Below are 27906 nucleotides of genomic sequence, written 5' to 3'. Positions count from 1 at the left end.
TTCACTTCTGTCCATCTAGTTCTTCCTATGCATACAACTTTTAAAAATTAAATTAAATTAATTAAATTAAAAAATTATTTTCAAATATATACTTAAATAATTTTCAACATTTACCCTTACAAAACTTTCTGTTCTAATTTTTCCCTCCCTTCCTCCCACTCTCTCTCCTAAATGGTGAGTGAATCAATATAAACATGCAATTTTTCTATACATATTTCCACAAATATCATGCTTCTGCATACAGCTTTTTAAGTTTGTCTATAGAAAATGAGCTTCATAATAGGGAGATGGAATATGAGCTTTTTAAAAGAATACCATTTTGTGAGGAGAGATTGTCCTTAGACCAGCTAAGCAAATCTTAATTAAGGAAAGTGCATCCCTAAATCAGTGTGCATTCTCACTTGGGCTGTAGAGGGCAATGGCAATTGAAAATGAGTCTAAGGTAAACATTTACTACAGATTTAGGATGTACAACTCTGAAGCAAATGGCTGATTTTAACTGAAAGGTATATTTCCAATACAGCAAAACTAATGAACTCTTAACTAGGTTAAAAAGAAATCAGGGATAAATAGTTGGCATAATTGATGATAGTGAAAACTGTCACGGTGCTGTCAAATCTGGTGACAGGCTGTATTTGTGACAGGATGTCAGTGAGGAAATACCCATGACTGATGAGGTCAGGACTTTGCAGTCCATGAATCTTAAGTCTCTGACATGAATTAATAAATGAGATTGTTAAGTTCCAAATGTTTTTTTAAGAAAAAATATACAGGATAAAGTTTATGGAGATTCATAAATAATGATAAAAATTATTTGTTTCAAATTTTATTCAAAATTTAGATGTGATTTTTGTGGGATTCCAAACTATGAGTTCAGCAGTGTGAAAAGTTCTTTGAAAGAGATCAGCAGTTTTAGAAAGATTTAATAATATAAACAAGGTCTCAGGCAATTTTTGTATTAAAGAAAATTATTTAGGCTTTAGAAAGGTAGAATTCAGAGACATTCAAGGGCTTACCAGAGTATAAAGACATAGCTGAAATTCTAAAAGAGCTCTTGGAGATTTTGCTTCATGGCTTCTAATAATGAATTTCCAAAACTATTAAGCAAGACAGAAGGTCATGCTGACCCTTTATTCTCCACAATTCACTTTGCTCTGCTCAAGTTTTTTGTAAAAAAAGAAAACATAATGTGAACCTGAAACAAAGAAACCCAACAAGGGTCCATTGACTTTGTATATTTTCAGAAATAGTTTTAAAGGGAAAATGTGTGTGTGAGGGAGGTGGCGAAGAGAAATCTAATGGATGACTTTCAATTTCATCCTGTACATCTCTTCAAACTCAAATAGAATTATAGGGGATTTTCCCTCTGTTTTAATTTCTAGATTCTTGATTTTTGCATTACTGAGGCAAGAATGAAAAGATGAAATTGAGAAGGAAAAAAAAAAGATGTTTTGTTTATGTTATCAATTCAGCAATATAAAGTGTCAGAAATTGATTTTCCCAAAATTTTTCTACTCAATTTTTTTCAGAGGTTAAAATTCAGAAACATCTTTATCATTATCATTATTATTATTATTATTATTATTATTATTATTATTCAGAGGAAAGTGATTAAGTAAGTGCCAAAGTTGGATTTGTGGATTTGAAGAAGGGGACCACTGGAGACTGAATATATGGTGAATTTGAAATAAAATGACCTCAGATCAAATTTTTTCTTGGCTACTTATTACTTGTATGATATTGGGCAAGTCAATTACACTGTTTGTGTCTTTGCTCCTCACCTGTGAACAAAGGTAATTCAGCTGTATAAAGAGGCTTCTTCCCTCATCCCTACCCCAATAAAGGCTGAATCATAAAAAAATACCACACAATATTTCAATTTTTTTTCAGTACTGGGCTCAACTCAACACCTATCCTCAGTATCTGTCCAGGTTTATATCATGCATCTTAATATGATCTTAAAATAATTCTAAGGGAGTAAGAGACCAGGTATTATCAAATTATTCCATGGCTAGACTACAAGATTGCCCAACACGACTGAGAAATGGAAGAGATTAAGAGACAAATTTAATAAACTGACTCTGACTCTAGTCCTTTCATTTTATTATATTATGTTTTTGTTCCCTAGGTCAATAATCTCAAATGGAAATTTCCCAGTTTGAAAGATTTTATCACTCATTAGCACCCACATAATATAAATCTTTATTTCTTTTCACAGACTTGTTCATCTGATTTTATATTATTCTCCAAGCTGTGGCTGATTAAACACCTTTTTCAGAGAAACTCTGTGAGGTAGGTAGAGAAGTATCATTATTCTCAATTAACAGATAAGGAAACTGAGAAGTGGATTGTTCAAGGTCATATAACTGGTAAATGATAGAGCTAAGACTTCAATGTGAGTTTTCTTACTGCAAATTCCCTTCCCACCACACTTTGATGTATTTCTTAGGTTGTTATTACTAAGATAGTTTTAATTCAGTGGTAGAGTTTTTGCATTTCATTTCATGTGACTTTTATCAATTACAACCAAATTCCTCAGTTTTCTTCATTGACCAATAGATGTATATATGTTTGCACGTATACAGGAGGATGTGATGTATTTTGTTGCCCGTGTAGATTATTTGCATCCCCATGGATCTGTCTAGGATGTACTGGAATGAGAGACAGTATGAATTCAGGATGGACAGCTCAGAGTCAGGAAGACCTGGTTATGTGGCTTTGGATAAGGCATTTAAGTTCTCAGTGATCTCTGAGTAACAGAGAAGGTATTAATTTATATTAGTAGTCACTTATCTTAACTCAGAATTCCTTGCACCATTGAAATCCCCAGACCAGTCTCTATCTTTACTCCAAGAGTGTTGCACCTAAAAGGCGCTCAGTAAATAGTTATTGCATCAGACTGAATGGGTTTCTGTTTCAGACATTTTTTATGTTATGGAGAAAATGTGACCATCTTTTCTAGAAACATTTAGATGAAGAAGAGTTCTTATTATAGACAAATAGAAAGGAAAATTTGTGAGAAGAGGCATGACAGTATATTGGATGAGACTTCATACAAAATACTCTTATCAGGGTTTCAGGAAGATGAGTGAGATGGATCAAAGGGAAATGTTATATCGCTAAGTAATTCTACCTTTTAAAGAATATACAGAAAGCCGAAGGTATCAGATTGATTTTAGTAAACCTAAGCAAAAACTGAGTTAGTAAATCAGCACTATGATGAACTTGAAACTTAAACCAAAGGCACAGAAATAGGATATAGCTGATTAAAGGGTTTACCTGACACTTTTGTGATCTTAAGTCACTGGCAGGCAAAATGAAATTATCATGAAGGACATTATTACTTCCTAGGGAAGATTCTCTGAACATGTTGTGAAAAATAAATTTGTTGGCTACAGAGAAAGAGAGGGAACTTGTTCTATTTGTGACATAGTGGTTTAAAAAAGTTTTACCTTGCTGCTGAGCTTTTACTTGACAATTTACAATATGGAAATTAAATTGCCTTGCTCCATTTTCAGTATGGTGGTTGGGCTAAATGAAATTATACATGTCACTGTTATACTTTTTGAGATATTTCCATTTCATAGTGGTTGTACAACCCAAAAATGTATTTACTTATTTAATAAAATAATGTATGGAGCACTATTTTTTGAATTCAGATAAAATTTTCCTTTTTGTTGTTTCATATTTAGTATTTTATTTTTCTCCAGTTACGTGTGAAACAATTTTTAACATTTGTTTTTAAAACTTTTAGTTCTAGATTCTCTCACTTCTTTTTTCCACAACCCCCTTCCACTGAGAAGGCACATGTGAAAGCTTGCAAAACAATTCCACAAAAGTCATATTGTGAAAAAAAAAAAAAAAAAACAAAGAACCAATTTAAAAAAAAAAACCTCTCAAGAAAAATAAAGTTAAAAAATTTTTCTGAGTAAAGGTGCAAAGAATCTTAAGTACCTATTTTTTTGAAATTGAGGTTTTAGAAGAATTGACTAAAAAAAATAATAATGACATTATTGTGATACAATAATAGTGTAATTGGTATGTTATTTCTCAATTTAACAAAGAAAACATATTCATAATTTACAGTATGGTATTGAAGACACTGATATTAAAGGAATTTAAAGTATCAGAACATTTCATATTAGTAGACCCTACAGATGGAGCTTTGGAGTGTTTGGAAGAAAAAAAAAGCAGTATAAAATTCATTCCTGACCTATATTACATTAATCTAGTTAGGCAAATGATACAGAGGAAAAAACAACTAATAACACAAGGCAAACCATACCAGTGTCTTTGACAAGAAAAACCATGAACAGCATTGGTGTGTTATTGTTGGCAAGGTCAAAAGAGTTGAACATAACTGAATTACAGAACAATACCAACACAAGACTGTATGTGATAAATGCCAAAGGAAGGGTTCAGACAATTGGGGCTTACTGGCAAAATGAGGAGAAAGGGAAAATGATCATTGTGGGTTAGAAAGCTGTGAAAGAGAAATCTTCATCACTTTCTAACACAGCAGGATGGTTTGAAATATTAAAAAATCTTCTTGTCAAAGTCTGACCATATTAAATTCTTGTTTTTTTTTTAAACAAATCACTATAACTTTAACCAAAGACCTAAGATTTTTAAAATAATTTTCCAATGACTATAATGAAGATAATTATTTGATTCACATTTGATTTACTGTCAATTTTCCATTTTTTTTGTTTTGCTGGACATATATATTGAAATCCATCTTCATATTGAGTATTATAATTCCTAAGTGCTGCATTATTCTCCATTGCTTGCTAGAAATTTTCCTTCATTAGGACTAAATTTACTTTTTCTGATCCTTAATTTAAAAAAAAAATAAGATCCTGTTTAAGTACTGCAAGTCTCATAATGTATTTTCTTTGTGACAAATTTTAGATAAACAGTTCAAATATTCCCATTTTACAGTTGAATAAACTAACCCAGAGGTTTCAAGTAGCTAATAAACATTAGAACAAATAAAATCCAGGTATCCTGATGCCCAAGTCTGATCCTCTCTTCATTGCATCATGTTGCCTCTCTAATTTTGAAAAGAAAATCTAATACTGACCAATGTCTGAGAAAAGATGATCATGCATGTATTTATTGTGTGAGTCCAGATCAAAACTGTACAGGTAAACATTTATCAGCCAACTCTCCAGAAGAAAAAAAAAAGTACTCATGAAACATTCTGAAAATTAATCTACATTAGCAACACTTTCTATATCACTTTATTAAAAATAGACAACAAAGCAAGCAATAAATCAAGCCCTGATTTGTAACCTTTGCTGATCTGAAGATTTACCTATGGATTCTCCCAGTCTATTTGAGTTAACCCCAACTTTTGTCTAGACTCATCATTTCACTGGTTTAAGGGATAGGCTGATTTGCATCACTCTTCCTTCTGCATGCTAAGCTCTAACCAAACTGTCCAACTTGTTCTTCCCTCCCTATCACATTCCTCCCTTTTCGCAGATTTTTCTCTATGCCTGGAATGCTCTCCCTTCTCATCTCCAGTTCTTACTATCACTAGGTCCTCTCAAGATCCTAGTCAAGCTCTGCCTCCATCAAGGGGCCTTTCCTTATCCTTCCAATTATTAGTGATCATCCCCCTAATTAATATTTTATGGTTTGTGTATCTTGCATTTGCTTAACTGGGAACATGTCCTATTCCCCAAATAGAATGTAAGTATCTTGAAGGCAGGTCCTTTTTATATATATACATACAGTATTTTATAACTATTATTTAATCCTCACAACAGTTTGAGCACATTATCCTTATTTTATCCTTGAAAAAATTAAGGATGTCAAAGGTTAATTGAGTTTTAAGGGTCACATAGCTAGTAAGTACCTGAGGTTGGATTGGAACTCAGGTCTTCCTAAATTGAAGTCTGGTTTAACATATACTGTATTACCTCACATAAGCACAAATACTTGTTGACTGATTAAATTAATAAAATCTCACCATTATACATATTGTTAGAAAGATAATTTAAAAAATAATTTATCATATCATCTATATTTCCACTTACCCAAAAGGAGAGAGACATTGAACATTTTGATCTCTTTTTCAATCTGACATTATCATCCAAGACGGAAGTATTTTTATGTAGCAAGAAATAGAATATATGATACCTTTAAAATGCATGTACCCAACAAAACACTTGATGTGTTATTTTAGTCACAAGAAAACTATAACTTAAAAAGCTCTCCAAACAACCTAAAGTGTCTCACAGAAACCTTGAATTCACAAAATCAAATAGAAAATATCATGAATACTGAGCTTTTATGACTCTAAAATGATTCAAAATTTGGTTTTTTTAAGTGAGGAAATGTTGTTTTATTTGTTAGATTTTCTTTTTGCTGAACACTGAACATTAGGACTTCAACTGTTAACTAACAATTTAAAAGACCCCTAATCTAAAAACATTGAAAATCAGTTAAGAATATATCTTGGAAACCAATAAGTGATGTAACAAAGCCTGCCCAGTCAACACGGTTCATTCCAAAATTGCCAGAAACCTAGGATGAAATTTTGTTCATTAAGACTGTGTCCGCTTTATGCCCAAAAAAACTACCTAGGCAGCTAAGAAATACACAAAAGATAAATAATTTCAGGCCAGAAGAGGTAAATACTATTGAGCTATCTCACAGAAAGAGACTCCTGATGCCTTTGACCTTGGGGAATTCATGAGGATTATTCAGAATTAACCAGAGCCTTTGGGAAGAGTCAGCATGAAAAAGGATCATCTCTAAAATGGACAGATTAAGTGACTTAAAACTATATCAAATATTAAAGGAAGACTATTTTGATAGATAATGTTATGCCTAGTGTGTCTGTCAATTGGGATTTGACCCTTGGAATTGAAAAGGGCAAGACAGATAGTTTAAGATTAAATCAGCATAATTCAGCTACTTATACTTTAAAAAATGCTTTGTCTAACACCTACCTCATAGAGTTGTCATAAAGATCAACTGAGATAATATTTATAAATTGTTGAGCAAAGGGCCTGGAATAGAATTACTAATAAAATTTTCTATTTGGTGCCAAATAACAAAGCTTTTAGATTTATTCTGAGAACATTCAAACTAGGTTAAAGATACATTCTAGGATTTCTTTATGGGGTCTGGAGCAAGTTTGTTTGCAAGAACATGTCAATTATACCCAAATGCAACAGCATCTATAGTTCACAAATTCCTATTAGATTTATTTTTTTTTTATTTAATAGCCTTTTATTTACAGGATATATACATGGGTAACTTTACAGCATTAACAATTGCCAAACCTCTTGTTCCAATTTTTCACCTCTTACCCCCCCACACCCCCTCCCCTAGATGGCAGGATGACTAGTAGATGTTAAATATATTAAAATATAAATTAGATACACAATAAGTATACCTGACCAAAACGTTATTTTGCTGTAGAAAAAGAATCAGACTCTGAAATATTGTACAATTAGCTTGTGAAGGAAATCAAAAATGCAGGTGTGCATAAATATAAGGATTGGGAATTCAATGTAATGGTTTTTAGTCATCTCCCAGAGTTCTTTTTCTGGGCATAGCTAGTTCAGTTCATTACTGCTCCATTAGAAATGATTTGGTTGATCTGGTTGCTGAGGAGGGCCTGATCCATCAGAACTGGTCATCATATAGTATTGTTGTTGAAGTATATAATGATCTCCTGGTCCTGCTCATTTCACTCAGCATCAGTTCGTGTAAGTCTCTCCAGGCCTTTCTGAAATTATCCTGTTGGTCATTTCTTACAGAACAGTAATATTCCATAATTTTCATATACCACAATTTATTCAGCCATTCTCCAACTGATGGACATCCATTCAGTTTCCAGTTTTTAGCCACTACAAAAAGGGCTGCCACAAACATTCGTGCACATACAGGTCCCTTTCCCTTCTTTATAATCTCTTTGGGATATAATCCCAGTAGTAACACTGCTGGATCAAAGGGTATGCACAGTTTGATAACTTTTTGAGCATAGTTCCAAACTACTCTCCAAAATGGTTGGATTCGTTCACAACTCCACCAACAATGCATCAATGTCCCAGTTTTCCCGCATCCCCTCCAACAATCATCATTATTTTTTCCTGTCATCTTAGCCAATCTGACAGGTGTGTAGTGGTATCTTAGAGTTGTCTTAATTTGCATTTCTCTGATTAATAATGACTTGGAGCATCTTTTCATATGACTAGAAATAGTTTCAATTTCTTCATCTGAGAATTGTCTGTTCATATCCTTTGACCATTTTTCAATTGGAGAATGGCTTGATTTTTTATAAATTAGAGTTAATTCTCTATATATTTTGGAAATGAGGCCTTTATCAGAACCTTTGACTGTAAAAATATTTTCCCAGTTTATTGCTTCCCTTCTAATCTTGTCTGCATTAGTTTTGTTTGTACAAAAACTTTTCAGTTTGGTATAATCGAAATTTTCTATTTTGTGATCAGTAATGATCTCTAGTTCTGCTTTGGTCATAAAGACCTTCCCCTTCCACAGGTCTGAGAGGTAAACTATCCTATGTTCCTCTAATTTATTAATAATTTCATTCTTTATGCCTAGGTCAGTACCCATTTTGACCTTATCTTGGTTTGGCGTTAAGTATGGATCAATCCTAGTTTCTCCATATTAGTTTCAATTTTCCCCCAAAATTTTTAAACAGAAAGTTCTTATCCCAAAGCTGGGATCTTTGGGTTTTCAAAGACTAAGTTGCTTATTTTTGACTGTTTTATCCCTTGAACCTAATCTATTCCACTGATCAACTAATCTATTCCTTAGCCAATACCAAATAGTTTTGGTAACTGCTGCTCTATAATATAATTTTAGATCTGGTACAGCTAAGCCACCATCATTTGATTTTTTTTTCATTAATTCCCTTGAAATTCTTGACCTTTTGTTTTTCCATATGAACTTTGTTGTTATTTTTTCTAGGTCATTAAAATAGTTTTTTGGGAGTCTGATTGGTATAGCGCTAAATAAATAGATTAGTTTAGGTAATATTGTCATCTTTATTATATTTGCTCGCCCTATCCAAGAGCATTTAATATTTTTCCAATTGGTTAGATCAGACTTAATTTGTGTGAAAAGTGGTCTGTAATTTTGCTCATAAAGTTTCTGATTTTCCCTTGGCAGATAGATTCCTAAATATTTTATATTATCAGTAGTTACTTTAAATGGAATTTCTCTTTGTAACTCTGACTGTTGGATTTTGTTAGTGATATATAAGAATGCTGATGACTTATGTGGGTTTATTTTATAACCAGCAACTTTGCTAAAGTTGTGGATTTTCTCATAACTTTTTACAGAATCTTGGGGTTCTCTAAGTATACCATCATGTCATCGGCAAAGTGATAATTTGCCCTCATTGCCTTTCTTTTTTTAATTTTTAACTCTTATTCTATACTACGTTTCTAATACAAATTAAATATAATGATAGTGGGCAACTTTTTCCTCAGATCTTATTGAATGGTTGCAGTTTGTTCCATTACATTATCCTTTGATGGTTTTAAATAGACTTGTTATTTTAAGGAAAGTCCATTTATTCCTATACTCTCAAGTGTTTTTTAGTAGGAATGGATGTTGGATTTTTCAAATGCTTTCTGCATCTATTGAGATGATAATTGGCTTTTGTTAATTTGGTTATTAACGGCCAATTATATTGATAGTTTTCTAATTTAACCACCCCATTCCTGGTATAAATCCTACTTGATCATAGTGTATTATCGGAGATGATTTTCTGGTCTTTTCAATATCTTATTTAAGATTTTAGCTAATATTCATAGGGAGATTGGTCTATAATTTTTTCTTTCTCTGTTTTCAGCCTACCTGGTTTTAGGTATCATTCCATGTCTGTGTCTAGAAGGAATTTGGTGGACTCCCATTCCTATTTTATCAAATAATTTTAATAAGCATTGGGGCCAATTGTTCTTTAAATGTTTGGTAAAATTACATTAAATCCATTGGTTTTTTTTTCTTAGGGAGTTGTTTAATTGCCTTTCTATTTCTTTTTTGAAATGGGACTTTCAACAATTTCTTCCTCCTCTTTAGTCTGGGAAGTCTGTTTTTGGAGGTATCATCCATTTCCTTAGGTTATCAAATTTATTGGCATAAAGTTGAGCAAAATAACTCCTTATTATTTCTCTAATTTCCTCTTCATTGGTGGAAAGTTCTCCTTTTCATTTTAAGATACTAATTTCATTTCCTCCCTCCTTTTTTTGATTTCAAAGGCTTATCTATTTTTTGGCTTTTTGAACCAACTCTTAGTTTTATTAATTAGCAATAGTTTTTTTACTTTCAATATTTTAATTTCTCCTTTTAATTTTAAATTTCCAATTTAGTATTTGATTGGGGTTTTTAATTTGGTCTTTTTAGTTTTTTTTAGTTGCAAGCCCATTCATTAATCTTTTCTTTCTCTGTTTTATTCAAGTAAGCCTCTAAGATTATAAAATTCCCTTTTACTGCTTTGGCTGCATCCACAAATTTTGGTATGATGTCTTCATTATCATTATCTTAGTGAAATTATTAATTGTATCTATAATTTGCTGCTTCACCCAATCATTCTTTAAGATGAGATTTTTAGTTTCCAATTACTTTTTGGTCTATTTCCCCAACTTTTTGTTGAATGTAGTTTTTTTGCATTATGATCTGAAAAGAAAGCATTTACTATTTCTGCTTTCTTGCATTTTTAATTTAGGGTCTTTATGTCTTAATATATGGTCAATTTTGAATGGTTCCAAGAACTGCTGAGAAGAAAGTATATTCCCTTCTATCTCCATTCAATTTTCTAAAAGATCCAACATACCTAATTTTCAATATTCATTTACTTCTTTAATTTCTTTCTTATTTGTTTTGTGGTTTGATTTGTCTAATTCAGGTGGGTTGAGATCTCCTACTATTCAGTTTCTTTTGTCTTTTCTTCTTGCAACTCTCTTCTTCTCCTTTAGGAAGGTTCATGCCATCCACTTGGGTGCATATATGTTTAATATTGATATTCTTCATTGTTATCTCCCTTTAGCAGGATTATTTCCTTCCTTATCTCTTTTAATTAGATCAATTTTACTTTTGGTCTGAGATAAAGATGCTACCCCTGCGGCTTACCTGAAGCATAATAGATTTTGCTCCAGCCTTTTTACCTTTACTCTATATGTATCCCCCTCTTAAATGTGTTTCTTGTAAACAACTTTTAAGGGTTCTGACTTTTGATCCAGTCTTCTGCCTCCTCTTTATGGAGTTCATCCCATTCATTTCAGTTAGAATTACTAAATCTGTATTTCCTGCCATCCTAATAACCCAATTGTCTTTCTTATTCTTGCCTCCCCAACCCTCTTTCCCCTTTTAAACTTTTTCCCCTCTTGTATCCACGATACTTATCCTCTTTATAATCCCTCCCTCCCCCCTTTGGTCTTTCCCCTTCCTTCCCTTATTCTCTTTTCTTTTCCCTTTTCCTCTCCCCGTTTTTAATGAGGCGAGAGGAATTTTCCTAAAACATATTCAAATTTTTTCTTTAGCCAACTCTGATAAGTTAAGATTCACACAATGTTCCTCCCCCTCTCTAAATTCCCTCAGATATGATAATTTTTAGCCTCTTTGTGGGATTGGTTTCCCTCTTTATCCCTCCTTCCCCACCTTTTCTGCCATCATCCCTTTTCCTTATCTCTTCCCCTTTTTTTATTTATATCATCAATCAAATTTTACATGTATTCTTTTGTATATCCCAAAAATCAACTCGAGTTATTTTACCTTTTCTGCATTCTTGGTTCTATTCTTTAATTTTTGTTTAATTCTAGTTTTTTCTTCAAAACAAATGGAATTCATTGTTTCATTAAATTATCTTCTTCCCTGGAAGAAAATCTCAGCTTAGCTGGGTAGTTTATTCTTGGCCATCTCAATTCTTGTGCCTTTCGGAATATCATTTCCAGGCCCTTCTTTCCCAATGTAGACGAATCTTGGGTGATCATATTTTTGGCCCTCATATTTAAATGGTTTTTGGCTGCTTGTAAATTTTTTTCCTTAATCTGATAGTTCTGAAATTTGGCCCAAAATATTCCTTGGGTTTTTTATTTTTAGGGTTTCTTTCAGAATTTGATAATTCTTTCAATGCCTATTTTCCTTCTGTTCTATTACATCTGGGCAGTTCTCTTTTGATGATTTCTTGTAAAATTATCTGGCTCTTTTTTTTTCATAGTTTTGGAAAGTCCAATAGTCCTCAGTTATTCTCTAGATCTATTTTTTAAGTCTTCGTTTTAAGTGATAATTATTTTTTTCAGTTTGTCATTTTTGTTTTTTATTTGATAATTGCTTCTCAATGAATCTGTTTTCAATTTGTTCAGTTCTAATTTTTAAAAATTATTTTTCTTCATTAGCTTTTTTACTTCTTTCTGTTATATTAATTAGTTTTTGGATTATTTTTTGGTCTTGGAATTTTTTTCACTAATTTTTTTTTTAGTGAATTATTTTTTCTTTCAATTCACAGATCCTACTTTTTCTTTGTTCTTTTTTTTCAATTCAAATCCTACTTTCTGTGAATTCTTTTTTTCAATTGTATTTCGGGAAGTTTTGCTCTCTTGTAGGTTCTTTTCTTTCCCCATTTATCTTCTAACTCTCTTTTAGGACTTTTAATGGTCTCTTCTTGGGGTTATGAAGGAGGACAGTCTGATGCATTTTTGCTGTTTAGGTCTCTTCAGGTTTTTACCTTCTTTTCTGCATAGGCTTCGTCGTTCTTTTACTTTTTATTCTGTTTTAAAAGCCGGGTAAGTCCCTAGGCAAGGGGGTTACCAGCTTCAAGCCCAGAGCAGGGAAGTTTAAACCGTTTCCGCTCCGGTTGGGGTGCTCTGGTGAGTTTTCCCTTCCCCAACAGGGTGGTTCAGCACTGGGACTTAAAACTGTTAGTAGGTGGGGGGTTAGCGATTGCCCTCGGCAGAGACAAGGGGGAAAGTGTACTGCCCCGGCGGGCCTCTTTGGGACTTGGTTTGGTGACCGACCACGACCCGGGCCATGAACCGCCACTAACTCTGCCCAGCCTGATGCAAATCGGCCCTGGAAAAGCTCTATGGCCCCAAGCCGAGCTCCCCACTGAGCAGATTGGAGGCTAACCTGGGCTGCGTCCTCCTGCCGTGCAGGATCACAACTGCCCCAAGGAAAAGCCCGTACTGCGGGTTGGGGCTGTGCGCTTGTGCTGAGATCTGTGCCTTCACCCTCGGTTTGAGACTCTCCTCGGAACCTAATTTCTCTCCCCGTCTGCGCCGATCTCCCTCCTGGCCCCGGAACCAACCTTTTTTGGCGAGACTGCAGATTTTCTTCGGCTGGTGAGTTGTTCTACTTCTTATCTTTATGAATTGTAGCAGTCAAGACTATTTTTGAGGCTCGATATAATATTGATAAAGAGGGTAAGAGAAGAGCTTAGAAAGTCGCGTGTGTCTTCTCCGCCATCTTGGCTCCGCCCCCCCCATTAGATTTATTTTTAAAGAATATTATTAAAAGTTTTTTTTTTCCAAACTCATAACTTACAACTCTAGCAACAGTACATTTGTGTGCCACAATAAAAAATGACCATTTTTTTGGATCCTTTTTGCCAATCTTATGCACTCGGTGAAACTTCTCAAGTCTTTTGTAGATTGCATTTCTGTTATCACTGATTTGGAGGAGTCTTTCAAATGACTTAAAAATTAGCTTTTTTGACAATTGACTTTTTATTGACTTTGATCATTTCATCTTATTTTTATCACCTCATTTTGGGTTGTGTTTTATCCGACCACTGCCTTTATTTTTTAAGATATTATATAAACCATGATCAGTCAACGGTATTTGGATAGAGCCAGTGGTCCATTTGATCACTAGAATCCACTGCCATACTTTTCCCACTCAGTTCATTAGTGAATCCTTCTGCCCATCACAGAGCTCTGTGGTCCTAACTTCATTGTCTCCTTGGCATTCACCACAACCTTCCACTCAGTCTGTGGCTTTTAAGGGTCTTTCTTTTGCTTATAACCTATACTGTAGTGTTGCCTGTACAGGAATAGTAAGTAGATAGAGGAAGCAAAACTTGCAGGAATTGTTACAGGCAGCCAGAGGGGATTGGAAGAACCAAATATATTAACAGAGGGCCCTAGAAAAGTCTGTGCAAGCCTAGGATCCGTTTTGGCCGAGGACACAGAACCTAGGACCTGACGGCATCTTCAAATGCAGCTATAGCACATCCTTTAGTTCAAATCATAAGCCTGGTACGCCACTGTCAACAGCTCATTTTCATGAACTTAGGTGATGTAGTAGAACACTGGGGCTGGAGTCAGGAAGACCCAAGTTTAAATTTATCCCAGTTTCCTCCACTATAAAGTGGGTATAATTATAGCCTCCCAGGTGATCAAAAGAGATAATATTTGTAAAAGTATTTAGCACAGTGACTGTTAAACAGTAGGTATTTATTAAGTGCTTCCATGTTTCTGTGCCTCATTTTGTGTTCCACTAGTATCTTTTCTACACAGACCAACATCTTTAAATTACGTGTCTATTCCCAATACTGGTTATATAATTGCCAGTGAAAGAAATTTTCAACTTTCATAAATTCAGGGTTTTCTTTCTTTCCTCAGTACTTTGTGGGGGTAAAAGTTAAAGATCAGATTATCTAGAACTCCGTAAGCATTTAATAAAGATTTATTGAATGATCAAACACATTTATCACTTTCATGTCCTAGAATTAGTGAAGGTTGTCCAGATATGATATCATATCAGAGTTTGAGAATATTTTCTGGATAAGATGTGTATGCCCCCATAAAAATTGATTTTCTCAATAGGAAAATGTATTTAGCATGCAAATCACCATTGGAAATATTTTAAAGCCTATTTACACCAACCACATTGCTCTTTAGTTGTTTAGGTTATGTACAACATTAATTCCTTGGAGACTGTACATTATATCATATTTATTATATAATAACTCTAAAGGGAATTGAGGAAAGGATGTTTTTCTTCATCCAATTAGTAATTCCAGAAAATATAATATAATGCATATAGATATCTTTGTTAACAAGAATCATGCAGTGATTCTTGGGATTTCCCAAAGATAAGACTATTTATTTTTCTTTAAGTTCAAATATTATATCCAGAAATTTCTGAGTTTCCTGGAATTTTAAATTAAGAATGCCAGCAATGAGTTTCAGACAATATAGCATCTACTAATAGACTTTTACCACTAGAAAGAAATTAATAGTTTTTTTGGGAGATAGTTTTTATTATCTTTTCTTGTTCAAAAGTTAGCAATACTAAATTGACACATGGAAATTGGAATAGCTAGGAAATATGGTGTTATGGGCAGTTTTGCTGATAGGTGCATAAATCTCCCTTGCCAAAATAATACAATTTAAATTCTTCTCTACTTTTCCCACAGAATATTTTTATTTGAATTTAATGTGACTAACACATGAAAATAGCACTTGATTTAGTCAATACATTTTTATATGGTCATTCACCACTAGATTAAAAAAAAAAAAATAAGCAACATCCATTGCTGGATGAGATAAGGAAGCCAATTTCACTACTAGTAGTAATATAAATTATCTTGATCTTAATAAATTTAACTGTATTTTAAGAATATATTTCTACTGCATATATATTATATACGTATATTACACATTTTGTGTTGAGCTAGAAGATCTAATAAACTTCTTCAAAGTCTCTATTAATTGACTTTAATTAAATAAATTAATTAAAAATTAATTAAATTATTTAAAAATTCCTAATGGCTACTATTTTTATTTTAAGTTCAGTTGCTTAAAGAATTGGTAGATATAGGTTTTTTCCCCCACATTTTAAATTGGAAAAAATCTTCTGAGTGCTTCCTTACTTACTATAATTTTTTTTTAATTAAATAAAACAAAATGTTGCCTTGAAAACTCTCTAACAAGGTGCCGTCTATGCAATTACAATGGATTAAGGATTAAAGATGTAATGATACAGATGCTAGTTGACCTATTGTTCAATGACTCTTTTGTTACCAAACTAGGAATGAAATGGGAATATATAACACACTCATCAAAAGTATTTGCTACTGTCTTGAAGGTTGTACAGTCTCAATTGTAGGAGTTCCTGTATTGTGAAATATAAATAAATATGTCTATACATATACATATATATTAATGTAAAAAGCTCTTCTCCAGCATCTCCATATACATATTAAAGAACTGGCCTCAAATTCAAGAACAAAAGCGGAAAGAGAACAAGCATTAATTGTTTTAGTCATCTTGGTCATGTCTGACTCTTTGGAACCTCATTTGGAGTTTTCTTGGCAAAGATACTGGAGTGGTTTGTCATTTCCTTCTTCCCCTCAATTTACAGAGAAGGAAACTGAAGAAAATAGGGTTAAGCAACTTGCCCAGAGTCATACAACTAGTGTCTGAAGTTGAATCTGGATTCAGATCTTCTGAACTCCAGATTCAGCACTCTATTCAGTATACCATCAACCTGACATGCTCTTTTGCTAAAAACTTTTAAAATAGCATATCATCATAATTATTATATTATGTTTATATTTATAATTATTTAGGTAATATAATCATATTATACCATTATATTATACCATGATTTTATTATAATATCACAGCATTATATATTTGATCATCATAACAATTTTCATGCTGCTAGGGAGCAGAGTAGACAGAGTGCTGGGTGTGGAGTCAGAAAACCTGAGTTCAGATCCAGCTTTAGACATTTACTACCTGTGTGCCTGGGCAAATCATTTAACATCTGTCTGCCTCAGCTTCGAACTATAAGATGAGGATAGTAATAACACCTACTTCCAGGATAGTTGTGAGGATCAAATGCGCTCTCTCTCTCTCTCTCTCTCTCCAACCCTAGAACAGATTCATTAAGATGAAGGAGCTATTTTTAATTATTTAAGTTATTTGATATTTCAAATTATATATATATATATATATATATATATATATATATATATATACATACAGATGGTTTAAATTCTGTTCTTCCATCAATGTGGGACTCTTTCATTTAGTGTAGATTACAATCCCATCCAGATGTCAGCAAATAATTATCCCAGATAATTGCACTGCTCCCTTAATGGCCTTTAATAAAATTCTAGCCACAAGCACTGGGTAAGGAATAAGGCTTTGTTCTGGTTGTGCTGGGAGGTTCACCCACTCTTATCACACTATTTCCTTGATGAAGGACTGCATCAAAACATAATATTTGTAGTGTATAGTCTTGTGACTTAACTATAAAGAGAGTAGTCAGAACTCATTTTCAGTCCACTCAGCAAAATGAATTATATGCAATCATTCTCTTACTTATTATCCAGGAGATATAAATATAATATCTGATTCAGACTATTCAGTAGGTGTGGTATAAAGAATTGCCACAGCCCAAATAAAATTTGTAGCCTCTAATATATATATATCAGCTCTTTAAGGAACTTCAAGAGCAAGTGAGAAAGCATCCAAGTAAGATTTATATCTTGCATGTGCACTCTCATAGTGGACTTCCAGGTCCTATTTTTGATGGTAATTCAGAGGCAGATAGCCTTCTAACCATGTTGGCCAATACTCTTTTATTTCAAGAAGCTCAAGAATCTTATTTTAAATATCATCATGCTGCTCAAGCTTTACCTTTACAATTTGGAATAACAAGAGAGGAAACTAGGACATAATAAAAGCCTGTACAGCTTGCCTTCCTTTCCACACTCCTATACTGCCTCCAGGGAAGAACCCTCATGGTTTGAGACCCAATGAAATCTAGCAAATGGATGTGACCCATTATAAATCTTTTGGTTGTCTGTCTTTTATCCATGTTGTGGTAGATACCTTTTCAGGATTCACTTTTGCAATGCCAGCAGCAAAAGAGACAGCCTGAGTGTTCACTGAATTCCTTATACAAGCATTTGCAATTATGGATGTGACACAAGAAATAAAAACAGATGATGGACATGCATATACTTCTAAACATTTTGCACACTTTTGTGCACAGTATAAGATTTTACACACTACTGGTTTACCCTTTAATCCTCAAGGACAGGCAATCAATAGTAGAGAGGAGAAACAGACATTAAGATGCTCCTCCAAAAACAAAAGAAAGGGGGAGCCACAGGTAAAGCTAGAGAATTTCTAAATCTAGCTCTTTATACTATTAACTTCTTGATTTTTGACAAAGATGCACTGGCTCCAGCAGACAGGTTTTATAACCCACCAGAAGGGCAGTGTCCAGTGCAAGCAGCTCCACTATCTTTAGCTAATTGCCAGGTGATGTGGAGAGACCCAGAAAGTGGTGAATGTTAGGGACCAGATAGGCTAACTGCTTGGGGAAGAGGGGTTTGCTTGTATCTCTACAGATGGAGAAGGAATCAGATGGGTGCCCATGAGCCGTATTGGTCTTGTCCATTGGAGACAGAGCAGACCCTTGAAACGAAGGAGAAGACCCAAGAAACATTGGGTGATTCCGTCACTGACTGTGCCCACCACTGAAAGAGCAATGGCAGTTAAGGCATTTGACTCATGGACTTCAAAAATTGTTGGACTTCAAAACCCTCAGAAATCATTAGAATCCCTGAGACATAAGATTCTTGGACTTGAAAACCCTCAGGAAAAATTGGATTCTCTGAGACATGATAAGACTGTTGTAGGACTTGAAAACCCTTATGAATCACTGGATTTTCTGAGAAATTATAAGACTGTTGCAGAACTTCAAAAACTTGCAGGGATCATTGGATTCCCTGACACATGAAACAATGAATAATAGACTGGTTTTGGACTATTTCTTGGCTGCTGAAGAAGGCGTATGTGTAACTATTGTTTACATATCCTCCTTCTAGGACTTCTGGAAATCTTTTACAACACCATGTTGATTTATATTGTTATATCACTACTTGCATGTACAATTCATATTTGTTACACCACATCGAGCCTGCACTGGCTGTGGGGAGAGTCATCACTAATAGCCTGTGCATAATTGCTATGTACTTGTGTAATTCCTCCCATGCTGATGAGTTTGTGCATACCTCTTTCTAATAAGACCCTTCATCCCAGAAACCTGCTAGCAACCCCTACTTCCTTTTGGTGCTTTTCATCTCCCTTCCTGATATGTCAGGGAGGGCATGATCATCTTCTTTTTAGTGCTTTCACCTCCCTTCCTGAAAAGCCAGGGGGGGGGCATGATCACCTCCTCTTTGGGGTTCTCACCTCCCTGAGAAGTCAAGGATAGCATGACCACCTGTGTTCTAAAACAAAAGAAAGCGGGAGATATAAAGGGCTGAAACTTTTTGTTGATGCACTGAGGTCAGACAACCGAGCACTTAAGGCTAATTACCGATTGGACAATACTCTATTAGCATATGCTTGGAAAATGGTCCTTCCCACTATTCTGTGCTGGTTCGATCTTTTGGTGTATACAGAGAATTGTGGGAAGGATTAGGGGGTAGAGTAAGAAGCCAGAGTCACTTTGGTGGTAGACGAAGAGAAAGAAGGTCATGGAGATCCTGCATCCATCCCATTCACTTCTACTCCTAAAGACCAAGAATAAAGACCGAGGACTTTTGCTTATCCTGACTCTAGCTGATTCTAAGGCATCCAGGGTGCTAACTCCATCTTCACAGTTACAAGCAAAGATTTATTCTTTTTCTGACTTCTCCCAATACCTATTAATAGCCATTTTTTGCTGGTTTCTGATAAAATAAAATTTGCCAAAGCTACAAAGATATCAGGGGTTAAAGAACCAAAACCCTCACTAAACTTTAGTTTTTTGGGTTTTTTTCCTAATTGAGGGTTCTGAGTAACTGTAATTGTATGCCTAATTTTTCTGTTAAATTGAATTCCCTAAAACAACAAGGGGGGGAATGTGGTAGACCTGAAGTTTTATTGGCCCAATTTTAAAATGAGCTCATTATAGTAATGTAGTATTGCTGTTTAGATCTCCAAAGAACAAGGGGATCGAGGAGGACAAGACAGAAAGATCATTGGTTACCTGTACTCTCTAAATGATACTGGCAGACAATGCTGTTAATACATATATATAGTGAAGTGGAAACTTTAAAAAATTGCAAAGAAAAAAAACATTTCTGAAATACATTTGGCTCAATGAAATGACCAATTTCTAAAAAATTAATGATGATCTGACAGGTCATGGTTTCAAAGTGCAGAACAAGATACATTTCTGAACACTGCCAATATTTGAGATTTCTTTTGCTTGTCTCTACTTAGGAGGGTTGTTTTGTTTTTGTTTTTTCCTGTCCTATTTTGTATAGTAGTTAGGTGGGAGAGGGCCAGTAAGATTATTGTTTCCTTTTTCCCACCCCATAATAAAAAAGACTGAAGCATTTCTAAAACTGAATAAGAGCCCCCCCAAAATTCAGAAACATGAATATTTTAGCTTTGAAATTAACATTGCCTTTATTATATATTTTAAATAAAGCACAATTCTATGGTTTCATATATTATTGCCAGTTTGTACATGAAGTCATTCTATTCTGTACTTTGTAAAATTCAGAATACCTTTTTGAAAAAAATTTAAGGGAGAAATATGTTAGGCTACTTGAACTAATTTTAATGTCACTTATTAAACATAGTAGGAACTTAAATTTGAACTGAATTATATTTGTGTATTTCTATAATTATTATTTTATGAGAATAATACTATTTTTACCAGAAAATAAAGAGCAAGTATATGTTAAAATCGGTTATTTTATCAGTAAAATTTCTTTTTCTCAAACACTATTTTATCATGATCAAATTGTTCTTCATTACCACTTTTGGCTATTACTCTAGTCAACAACTTTTAGTAACTTTCCATTTCCTCAAGTCACAAGTACATAACCTTGTGCTTATAACTGGTAGCAGGAAGGTAATAGAAGTGAGAAGCATCAAAGACAAAATGCAAAGCAAAACATAATGAACAACTAGTATGAACTATTGTTTATCCAAAAAATCTCTCCATATAACAGTAGGGAGAAAATGGTGTCAAGTGCCAAGAAGATCACACCAAGGGCTACCAACCAATTTGCTGTGTTGAATTAAAGCTTGGAAAATAATTCCATAGGTGAATTAAAAGGTATTCTGTGGAGAGAGGCAGTCAATGAGAGCAATACTTCCTACACTCTGGAGCTACTGGATTTGGTCTGTTTTTTTTTTTTTTTTTAAGTCTACCTCTCCCCATTGATAACAAGCATACCCTAATCAACATTCTCATTAACTCACTATTACAGTTCTATCACATGACTAGATAGGCAATTCCTACCCATTTTTAAGACAAAGTTCACATTATGCTCTTCCCTAAAATATCTTCCTTACCCACTTCCCAGTTCTGATAAACTACTACAGAACATGTTCTGTACACACTATTACTTAGTCTGCATTCTATATTATTCACTAATTATTTTGGTTTGGCTTTCCCTGCTAAATTGTTATTTGGAGACAACAGCCCTTAATACTTACCTTCCATATAAAATGGGAACATTAAGTTAGAGTATCTTTATGGGACCTCATGCAGTGCAACTGCTTCATTTTTCAGATGATACTATATAACCCACAGAGGTTAAGTGACTTATCCGTCCAAGGTCACATAATTAGATAATAGAGTATGGATTCAAATAGAAATATTCCAAAGTCATTTTTTTGTAAACAACATTAAGATAAGAGAAAGGAAATTATTGGGAGCAGGACTAAAAGTTGAGAGAAATGAACACTTCCTTTTCTTATTATGAGGAAAGGAAATTAGAATAAATGCTTGATTTCACTCCACTAACTATATAGGCATGGACACTTAGGAAATTTGTTACTTAAGATTTTTAAGCCAGCACTACTGAGATTTAGTTGGATTTTATCAGTAATTGGAGCAACCTGCTATCAGTCCAGTCAACCTTTCCCCCTTATACACATATAACACTTTTATAATTAATATTCCTTTTGTAATTAATAGCACCAAGTTCAAATCTCAATTCTATCACTAGTACATATTTATCATTGGGCAATTTGCTTAACCTCTCAGTGTCTCCATTTCCTCATGAATAAAATCATGGGACTACACTGATGCCCAAAGTCCCCTTTCTAGTTTTAAATCTCCAAACCTATGACTTACCCAGTCATGCAAGAAATACCAGAGATAGGGCTTACACTTGGAGCCTCTGAGTCCAACTTTGTGTAGAATCAGTACTAGAATTGTTCATCAAAACTGCTAAATGTTCATTCTTCTCTACTTAAAATGATACAACTATGTTGCAAAATTTAGTCATAAAATTGTAATTCATGATCTTGTTTTAGTAATTTTTAAAACTTCAACATTCATCTTTTTCCTTCATAGCTTAAGAAATTCTAATTTTTTATGTTATATCTGATTCATGGCCACATTCTCATTCATGTATCTGGATTTAATAACAGTCTGTCTCTAAAACCTTCAGAGCTATGATTTATTTTATCCTCTCTCCTCTTAAATGGCACCTCATTCAGAATTGTTCCTTGCTTTGTTGTCCTCCACCAATGACACAAAAATATAAAATTATAATCATTTGTGGATTTTTATATTAATAACACTAACACCTGTTGCTTTTTCTCAGGTTTCTTAGTGGCTTTATCTTTCATTTGGAGCAAGAGCATCTTACTCTTTACTCCTTTTCCTAAAACCTGTGTTCTATATAAATTGTAATGGCATCTACTGGAACACAAGCTGCTTGGAATTAGGGACATCTGGCTTTGTGTCATTCACAGTGATGTGAACAGCAACTTGAACACATTAATGAATATATAATAAAAAATTCCTCTAACAATTTAAAATCAAACCCCACAGGACTCCCTAGCTGCCTAAGCATTGCTTTTTTTCCCCCAATTTCTTTGATTGTCTATCAGAACCAATTTCTAAAGCATTTGTACCTTTATCAGAACAAAACAGAAAACTATAAGGCATTTATAATAGTTTCATCACCTACTGCAAAATGCTTCTAGAGTTATACTGATTTTGAACAGTAAAAAAAGCATGGCACATGAGGAAAATTTTATTTTGCATTTCCATAGTAAATGCATTCACATCATTTATGTATAAAAATAAGCAATGTAAATTTATAAAAATTTATAATTTATAAATTTAACTATATATATTTCTAAAAAGTTAAATATGAAAAACCCCAATCTTACACTGTATACCCAGGAAGCTTATTTATTACTAACTCACAGATGTCCTTGTATTGTTCGCAAATATCTAGTGAGCCAAGTTCATCATTTTCTTCAAGCTCATCTGAAGCAATGCTACCCTGAGGAGTAAGTTCTAGTTCAGATAAATTAGATGGCAAATAAGAACTCACTTGAGATGTCCTTAATGACTGACTTTTTTCTAAAGATTTTTGGCCAGTTTTTGAGTTAAGTATATTATGGATGACTTTATTATTCCTCATTTCTTTATTATGAATGTCATTTTGGTCATTCTTTTTTTCCTTCCCTTCACTCCAATATGAGGAAAGGTCATTGCTGGAGCTACTATTTACATCTACTAGACTTTTGCCCTCAGACTTTGAAAGATGAGATTTTTTATACGAATGTACTGGTGAGCCAACTGAAAAAGGTGGGGTAAGAACAGAATTCATTTCACTTTTAAGACTTTTTCTAGACATTCTAGATTCACTAGACTTACAATTAGTATTTAAAAAAGAATAACTGAGGTTATCTGCTTCCAGTTCAGGATTACTATCATGAAGTCTAGAATTTCCAAAAGTATCATCAGTACTGGAAAAATCTTCAGAATAGTACGGACTAGTAAAGTCATCAGAATACTTCATTTCTGGAATGCTTTCAGAATGACTATTTTTTCTTGGTTTACTATCATTTGAATTAGGTGGATGAAAATTATAACCCACAGTTTCATTTGCTCCATTACTAAAATCTGTAACAATATCATCTATTCTGGCATTCTCTGCATCAATATCTAGAAGATTGACTTTTAATTCTTTCTTAACTTTTTCTGAAACATTTGTTGGAGTGACATTTTCTGGTAAAATGGGCTTTATCACCTTGGCCAATTTTATACGAGAGTTCTTATTTGCTTTGATTTCAACATTTCTCTCTTTCTCAGTTCTAGTAACGTGAGTTTCTTTTGCAGGGCTCTGGCCTTCAGATTCCACCCCATTTTGCTCTAAAGTTTTAATGTTTTCAGGAAAAAGAACATCTGAAGCCAAACACTGATTGCTGGGCAGTGTATGTGGCTTCCCATGCTTCTCTGTAAAGCTTTTTCCTTTAGATGGTAAAGTATTAAGCTTTTCTGTATCTGGCATTTCTGTTTGCATTTTTCTATACTGTTCTCTTTTTTCATGTAGTATTAACATGTTTGGGTTTGTTTGCTTTAAACGGAGTTTGAGTGTATTTGTAAGGCCATAAAACAACTTTCTCCTTGGAACCATTTTTTTTTGGCTGCTCCTGCTTTTTTCAAAACATACATCTTTTCTGAGGTTGTGTCCAACCTGGTTCCTTAATAGTGGAGGACTTAGGCCCTCTTCTTTTTTCTTGGGTAAAAACTTGTCTCCCACTTCCTCAGTTCTACAAGGAGCATTGTCAGGAGGTTCTGGGGCTTTCCCATCCTCAGTCCTGTATAACCAGGCTAAGTGAGGATGTACACTAGCAGCAGCTGCAAGTGGCTGGTTATATAATAAAGATAACTCAACCAATAAAGCATTTAGTAGAGGTAGATGCCTTATTGCATCAAGTTTATCTTGGTCAAAAAGTCCATTTTGGATAGGCTGAGATTGGGTCATGGCAGCCTGACTCTGATCTGATGGGACATCATGGTTCTTTACCAAGGGACAGGGAACCTTTTCTTCCTGAACCACATTATTAGATTCCCTGGGCACATCAATTTGAGGTACAGTTATGAATTTGCCTTTAGCTGGTGGCACCTTTTTTGGTTCCAGATGAGAATAATAGAGAGGTGGTGGACAAATTATATTTGTTTCAAATTCTAACTCTGTGACTTCCTGATTTTTTGTACTAACGCTTTCTCTAACCTCTGACTGGGAAGAGTCTGTCAACTCGGTATCTATATCACTCCTATCGTATTTGCTGGGAGTTTTAACTGTCTTAATCACATATTCCTGTTGCTTTGGCTGAGTTTTATCGTAGGTAACTAACTCCATCACTTCTTCCTGCTGCTCTGGTTCTTTTGCTTTAACTGTCTTAATCACATATTCCTGTTGCTTTGGCCGAGTTTTATCGTAGGTAACTAACTCGATCACTTCTTCCCGCTGCTCTGGTTCTTTTAAATCTTCCAAATCCTCTGGATCCACTTGAGCAAAGCTTTCCAGTGGTGGAGTGATCGGCCGCTTTTCCTCTGGAGCTGGAGGGCTCCTCTCCTTAGTCCTTATCGCCTCCGCCTCACTCCCCCCAGCCCCAGCAGGCATCTCCTCCCCCGGGGGGGCCCCGGGCATCTTTGGGGGGACATGGCCCAGCAAAGTGCTTCCCAAGTCGGTCAAGCGGTAGCCCAGGTACATCTGCCCGACCCGTTCCCCCATCAGATCTCTCAGCACGTAAAGACCTCGGTGGCCCTGCGAGGGTCCCGCGCCCGTGAGCCGCTTCCCCTCCCGGATGAGCGCGCGCGCGGCGGGAGCCAGGGAAACGCTACAGCTGCCCAAGAGCTTCGGGGCCGGCGTCGGGCTGCCGGGGGGCACCGTCAGGAGCAGCGCGTAGAGCGGGGAGACGGTCAGCAGACGCTGCAGGACGGCCGCACCCAAGCGGAAGAGGCAGGACTTGCCGCGGCCGAAGGGGAACAGGCCCGGCCGGCGCTGGCGGGAAGGAGCGGCGGGGCCCCCCGGAGGATACACCAGCAACGTGGGGAAGTCCAGCAGGCGGAAGGCCACGGCCAGGCGGAGGGAGCCGGGCGGGGGCGGCCCGGCCTCCTCCTCCTCGTCCTCCGGCGGCGGCGGCAGCGGCAGGAGCCGCGCTTCCAGATGCACCCAATCCACCAGCAGCTCCAAGGAGAAGAGCCGCTCCAAAGCAGCCTCACTCACCGTCGCCATCGCGTTGCCCCGAGAGATTGCGACGCCTCCGGGCGGAAGGGGAAGCGGAACTCGCTAACTACAGGATCTCGCGAGAGTCTCGGAAAGGCAACGCTGGGCATGAAATGCACAGAAAGACCGAGAGGAGACGAGTGAGCCCAAGCGGGGGCGGGGCGGGCATCCGTGGGTGCTTAACTTCTCGCGAGAGTGGCGGGAAGGGCCCCGGCCGTACTTTTTCCTTTGAAAGCCGCGTCCTGCCTTAGTGATTTCTCTAGCGTTTTGGCGGAACGTGACCCGGATCTACCTGCCTTGGAAGAGCCGGTGCGTGCAAACCCCGCCTCTGTCACCGCCTATGTGACTTAGGCAGCTTTCTTACTCTGCCCGGGTCTGTTCCCTCAGCTGCAAAATCAGGGAACCGGGCTCCATGGTCTGCGGTCCTTTCCTGCTCTAAACCTACACGCGGCCTAGTCTGTCCTGCTCCGTCTGCGAAGTTACGGAGCGGGGCCGGGGCGGGGCGGAAAGGGGCGGGGAGGGGGCGGAGCGGAACGGGGCGGGGGCGGGGCGGAACGGGGAGGGATCAGGTTTTATTGGCGACTTTGTAGGGAGTGAAAGTGGAGGCTTGAACCAGAACCCATTTCCGAGTACCTGCTCCCTTCAGTCACTGCGGGATTTGGGGGTTAAAGTGACCGAGAAAGGCAATTTTAAAATTACAAACTTTTAAAGACATTTTGAGTGCAGCAGGTCAAATCCTCTAAAAGCTACTGTTGAGAGCCAATTGGGAAAAGTGTTAATTTACAAAGTTTCTGTAATGCCGCGAGGTTTTAAATATCTCTTTTTACAAATGTAAGCAGGCTTAGATCCTCACAAAAAGCTCTAAATCTGTGCTCTTTCCTCTGAGCTTGAGAAACAAGAACACTTCATTAGAGAGACTCCACTTATTCTGATTAAATAACACATCTTCCATAATTCTGCATAATGCCGTTCTTGCACATAGCAGATACAAAATATGGAAAGTTCTGAATCTTCCCCCAGATATTTAGTGCTCTTTCTCTAATCAAATTACTTTGTAACGGGCATTTATATACATGTTAACAGTTCCTCCTTTAAGGAGAATAGAAGCTCCCAAGCATCTTAATAGTTGCTTAACAAGTTTATATGTATATATCAGAATACATAATAGAGTTTATTTTGGTTGAATGTGTTTATTTTGGGAGAGGCATTAGGTATTTTTTTTAAAAGTTTCAAAAACTTGAGGAAACCAAATTATCACTCTTTGCCGAGGATATGATGGTATACTTGGAGAACCCCAGAGATTCTGCTAAAAAGTTATGAGAAATAATCCACACCTTTAGCAAAGTTGCTGGTTATAAAATAAACCCACATAAGTCATCAGCATTCTTATATATCACTAACAAAATCCAACAGTCAGAGTTACAAAGAGAAATTCCATTTAGAGTAACTACTGATAATATAAAATATTTAGGAATCTATCTGCCAAGGGAAAATCAGAAACTTTATGAGCAAAATTACAGACCACTTTTCACACAAATTAAGTCTGATCTAACCAATTGGAAAAATATTAAATGCTCTTGGGTAGGGTAAGCACATATAATAAAGATGACAATATTACCTAAACTAATCTATTTATTTAGCGCTATACCAATCAGACTCCCAAAAAACTATTTAAATGACCTAGAAAAAATAACAACACAATTCATATGAAAAAACAAAAGGTCAAGAATTTCAAGGGAATTAATGAAAAAAAAAATCAAATGATGGTGGCTTAGCTGTACCAGATCTAAAATTATATTATAGAGCAGCAGTTACCAAAACTATTTGGTATTGGCTAAGGAATAGATTAGTTGATCAGTGGAATAGGTTAGGTTCAAGGGACAAAACAGTCAACAGCTATAGCAACCTAG

At 35.6% G+C, this 27906-nt stretch overlaps 1 protein-coding gene across 1 annotated transcript; it reads right to left on the bottom strand.

Annotated features, from left to right (window-relative positions):
- Positions 1 to 21136: 21136 nt before the first annotated feature.
- Positions 21137 to 26500, bottom strand: MAP10 (microtubule associated protein 10). The gene has a single exon (XM_031966913.1). It carries the CDS (start codon positions 26003 to 26005, stop codon positions 23138 to 23140), a length of 2868 nt encoding a protein of 955 aa, XP_031822773.1. The 5' UTR covers positions 26006 to 26500; the 3' UTR covers positions 21137 to 23137.
- Between the last annotated feature and the right edge of the window lie 1406 nt (positions 26501 to 27906).

This window comes from Sarcophilus harrisii, chromosome 4 (genome assembly GCF_902635505.1).
Source record: "Sarcophilus harrisii chromosome 4, mSarHar1.11, whole genome shotgun sequence".
Taxonomy (NCBI): domain Eukaryota; kingdom Metazoa; phylum Chordata; class Mammalia; order Dasyuromorphia; family Dasyuridae; genus Sarcophilus; species Sarcophilus harrisii.
Note: the sequence above shows the minus strand (reverse complement) of the source record. Positions and strands in the feature narration are given on the sequence as shown.